The 4,911-nt window shown below is 27.6% G+C and overlaps 1 protein-coding gene across 3 annotated transcripts; it reads right to left on the bottom strand.

Annotated features, from left to right (window-relative positions):
• Positions 1-671: 671 nt before the first annotated feature.
• Positions 672-3,237, bottom strand: LOC120091419 (immune-associated nucleotide-binding protein 9-like). 3 transcript variants are annotated; one of them, XM_039049439.1, is made up of 3 exons: positions 2,962-3,237; positions 1,305-1,744; positions 672-800 (listed from the first exon to the last, which is right to left on the bottom strand). In XM_039049439.1, exons 1-3 carry the CDS (start codon positions 3,152-3,154, stop codon positions 759-761), a joined length of 675 nt encoding a protein of 224 aa, XP_038905367.1. In that variant the 5' UTR covers positions 3,155-3,237; the 3' UTR covers positions 672-758. The 3 variants fall into 3 exon arrangements, with proteins under 3 accessions (XP_038905367.1, XP_038905368.1, XP_038905366.1); XM_039049440.1 differs by having other exon boundaries at positions 1,305-1,735; XM_039049438.1 differs by having other exon boundaries at positions 1,305-1,840; positions 2,962-3,236.
• Positions 3,238-4,911: the final 1,674 nt, after the last annotated feature.

Here is a 4,911-nt window from a genome sequence, read left to right as displayed (position 1 = left end):
TTTTACTGTGTTCATAATCACTTTGAAACGTGTAATTTTGACTTTTAAACACATTTTTTCCGTCATAAAATTTGGCTTTGAATGATTAAAAATATATTGTACAATAATTTTGAAAATGATCGATAAAAGTTATTTTAACCATTTCATAATCACTCTCAAATATACAATTAATATATTTTAATAGTCCATTGTTCACATGAAAAACATCAAACTGAAATATATATAACATATATGATATATATGATAACAATCCATTATATCGATCATTTAACAATACAATATACAAAGAGACACATCAAGATGGCAGTGCCTTATTCAAATAAGGTTTAAATATATTTAAACTACACATATAATGCATGCAATCATACTAATTACAATGTTTATGATAACATTCTAAGTAGACGTATTAGGCTTCTAATTATTGATCGAATTATATTACGACATTCAGAAATTCGCTCAACCTCGACAGGTGCTGGCTGAATTAGATTATGAGGTGCTGGTTGAACTAGAATAGGATATTCATAATTTTGTTCAACCTCGACGGGTGTTGGCTGATCAAGATTATGAGGTGTTCGTTGAATTAGATTATGAGGTGTTGGTTGAATTAGATTATCATGTTCATAATTTTGCTCAACCTCGACGGGTGAAACAAAAATTACAAAATTAATAAGCATTGAGCTTCTGAATTTCATCATTATATTGTTTCTGTATTCGTTGTGTTTTCTCTTCTACTTGACGACGTGCTTCTCTTTCATCTTCTAATCTTTGTTTGGAAACATGTCGTTTGCCTCGAGCGTGAACTAAATTTTTATGTCAAAAGAGACTTAAACTCAGTTAAGTTTATTTTCTTGAAATTAATGTTTAAAAAATACTTATAGTTTCATTTTTATACTTAATATAAAAATTTTAAAAAGAAAATGAAACAAAAATTACAAAATTAATAAGCATAATTGAAATTACAATAATTACAAAATTAATAAGCATTATAAAACACATGTATGATACAAAATTAAAAATTAAGTTTAAAAGAAAAACAACATTAGAGCTTCATTTTTATTAAACATTGTGAGTTTAATTTTAACAAATGATTCAATTGTTAATTTGTGTACTAAATAAAATATAAATTCGTACAAAACTTGATATTTCTGAAATTAGTGAGATTAAAGAGGTTTTTAACTTACTCTGTGGGTGAAATTAGCAAAAATTGAGTTGAGTTAAAAAAAAAATACTTTACTAATTAAATCCAGAATCTAATTGGATAAAAATTGATGAAAAAATGATAGATTTAAGGATGTAGGATCTACCTCATTCAACTTTTCCTGAAGCTTGGGATCAGAATAAATGCCTTGCGTGCAAGACTGTTCAAGCTTTCTTTTGACTTCATCAAATTCCTTCTCAAGCTTTTTATTAGAAATCAAAGGAGGTCTGTAGGGCTTTCCTCCATTTTGGTCGATAATTTCCTTCACCAAATCCAAAAGCTCATTCACTTGTTCTTCCTTCTTTGCTTCACTCTTAGTTTTGTTGTCAAAAATCACACATCTGTTATTGCAGGCAGCTAGAATATCTTTCAAAGCCGCAGGACATTCATGGCTCAAGTAATCTTCTATGTCATTGCCGTCATCGAACTCGTCGCCTCCCGTTAAGATGACAATGGTGTAATCAACAATTTTGGGCCCAAATGTATTTTGTAGGGTTTTAATGGTAGCTTCTTCTTCTTGACTGAATCGGTTCCTTACTGAAAAAACTAAAATAACTGCGTGAATGCATCCACTTGCCAATTTTATGCACTTGGTTATTTCTCTTGAGGTGAATTCTGTTCCATTGGATAAATCGAACATTCCTACACATTTTTTCATAATTTTTTGCATGGTGAGAAATCAACGTCAAAAGATTTCTATATATATTATTGTTGTTTGATTAATGGTTGAAAATAAGGATTGTTATTAAGATTTCATTTGAAAATTATAAATTAATCAATTGAACACATAAATGGTCATAACCATTTATTAAGATTTCATTTAAAAATTATTTATGCATTAATTCTTATATATGTGTAGTCTCAATTCTTATAGTCAAGTTTAATTGATTGTGATCATTTGATAATTATTTGATTTTTAAAAATTGTGATTATTTTCTTATAACTTCTTTACCATAATTTTCATCTGCCCTAACTAACAAATGTTTATTGTTAGTCAAACTAAAGAAAATATGTGGTATGGAAAAAACTTCGTATTACGACCTTCCATTCGTTATTTACCATAAAATAAACATTTAAGAATTGTGTGAGACCTATAGATAAAAATAATTCATCACTTAATGATGTATAAAAAAATATGAATGGGAGAATTATATACTTCAATAATATTAACTTTTTCCAAAATAAAATCAAGTTTCCCAAAACTATTTTTCAAAAAACTTTGGTCAAATTCCTAAAACAAAATCAAGTATAAGACAATTTTTGAAAGCACTTCTAATAAGAAGACAAGAAAATAAGAAAATTCATGAGCAGTGATAGTGTGTTTTAAGCTTAGTTATAAAATAAATAAATAAATAAATAACAACCTAAGGAAATTTTTTCTTAATTTTTTACTCATGGTTTTTGTATTTCCTATCACGGCATTAGAACAACAAATTAATTTTCAAATAAAAAAAAGTTTTTTAAAATTACTTTTTTTAATTTCAAATTTTAACTTTGATTTTAAAATACTTCTAAAATGAATACAACAAGATATATAAAATAATAGATGAAATTAGTGTTTATATGTATAATTTTCAAAATCAAAAGAAAAAAAAAACTAAAGCATTGTTAAGTAACTATTTTATTTTTGCTTAATTTTCAATAACCAAAAACTAAAAACAAGAACTAAAAACAAAAAAAGAAGTTACCAAAAGAAGATTAAATTATATTAAAAAAACCTAAATAATAGTTATCAAACAGAGTGTTGATTAGTAATGTCATACCAGGAGTATCGATGACATTTATGATTTGCCCATCATTTCGTACACATCTCTCCAAGGTAGAAGTTTTTGTAACGCCGGATGAACTTTTTCTTGACGTGAACACCTTTTTTCCAAGAATACTATTTCCAGTTGCACTTTTCCCATTTCCAGTACGACCCATTAACACCATAGTTAGGGAAGGAAGAATCGCCATTATTATTTATTTAAATAGTAAGAAGATCGATTAAGCTACAAAGAGGAATGAGCTTCTGCATATGTTGCGGTAAAAAGAGACATGTTCCCCTCTTATAGAACTGTAAAACACACTATTACCGTCAGTTTGATGAGTAAATTGAAATGGAAGTCAAGGGAAAGGATAAGTAATCTAGGTATAAATCCTAAACTTAACCACGAGATATTGACCGACTCAAAACACTGGAATCCAAATGGAGTGGATTATAAACAATGAATTTTCCTCCAAAAAGAGAAAAGAAAGGAATTTTCCGTACAAGAGAATATACTTTTGAAAAAATTTCAGCATTAAATATATCATATCTTTTGTATTTATTTAAACTCTATAATTTTGGTGCAATTTACATTCTTTTTTAAATTTTGTTCCAAAAATATTATGTGAGTCTTGTAATCATATCAATTAAACTTCTAAATTGTCATAAGTGAATCAATATTTAAACCTTATTGCCAAAATAAACATAGCTCAACTATCAAAGTGTTTGGTACTATCAACCTGTCGAGGTTAGAGGTTTGATTCCCCCTAACCTCAAATGACATAGTGCTTGTGCAAACTAATAATATTTCTCTTTCATCTATACATGAACAAAATAAAATTTCAATGGCCTTTGTACACAACTCAATTTTCACATATATATTATAAAATTAAACTGTTTATGTTAGCTAAAACTGAACAAAACCAATTATATATATATATATATTACATAGTCCATAGTCCTATGTATAAAATGAACCTATCTCTAAGCATACACCACAATCCTCTCTCTAGGCTCTTAGTTTTCTATTCCTTTGTGAAATCGGTTTATATCTCAACCTTCTCAATTTTAAGATTCCATAACATGTTAAGTTAAGTGATCGATTCAACTTAACAAGATTACAAAAAAATCAACAAAAGAAATATAAAGATTAAATCAATGTGATCAATTAGCAAGAACTCAAGTCATAAAATCTTGGAGGTATCCATATGACTGAATCCCTTAGAAAACCTAGTCCATAGAAAGATAAGAATGAATGGACTTCATTAAATCCAATGTCATGGATTGCAATATAATAAATAAGGAAATAACAAGAAGAAATTAAAAAAAAAAAAAAAAAAAAAAAAAAAAAAAAAAAAAAAAAAAAAAAAAAAAGTAAAGTAGTAAAAGAAGAAATCTGGAAAAACAGTAAACATAACCTTTCAATCAACCCAACAAACTAAGATGCCCTCTAAAATGGATTCGATCCTCTCTCAAGATGAATCCTACTCTACTACACATTCACACGTTCTCACGTTTTCAATAATGCATATATGAAAACTTACAACTCTATTTTCATCGAATCTTTTGTTTTCAAAATTATGTTTTTAGATTACCTACCAAACAAGTTCTAATATTGTTGAAGATTTTCACGTTAGAAAAATCAAGAGATCTCCCAATATTTATAAGATATATTAGATAACTTAGAGTTCCATCTCAAAATTGATTGGTAGTGGGAGGAGTAATCAATCTATCTTATAAATATTGTGAGGTCCCTAATTTTTTTAATGTGGAATCCTCAACAAGATAGGATGAGCTACTTTTAGTTATATAATTAAATGTCAAAATCTAGTCTTTCTAATTGTATTCTTAAAACATAGTCTTTTGCATCATATAAGTGGACCAAAGAATGTGGCTTTTGTTGCATTTCTTTTGTGTCAACCATGTAACAGAACATTAATAGGGTCATTATAGTACAATTACATTT

The sequence above is a fragment of the Benincasa hispida genome, chromosome 11 (assembly GCF_009727055.1).
Source record: "Benincasa hispida cultivar B227 chromosome 11, ASM972705v1, whole genome shotgun sequence".
In the NCBI taxonomy this organism is placed as follows: Eukaryota; Viridiplantae; Streptophyta; class Magnoliopsida; order Cucurbitales; family Cucurbitaceae; genus Benincasa; species Benincasa hispida.
The sequence above is the reverse complement of the archived record's forward strand: the minus strand, read 5'-3'. Positions and strand labels throughout refer to the sequence as shown.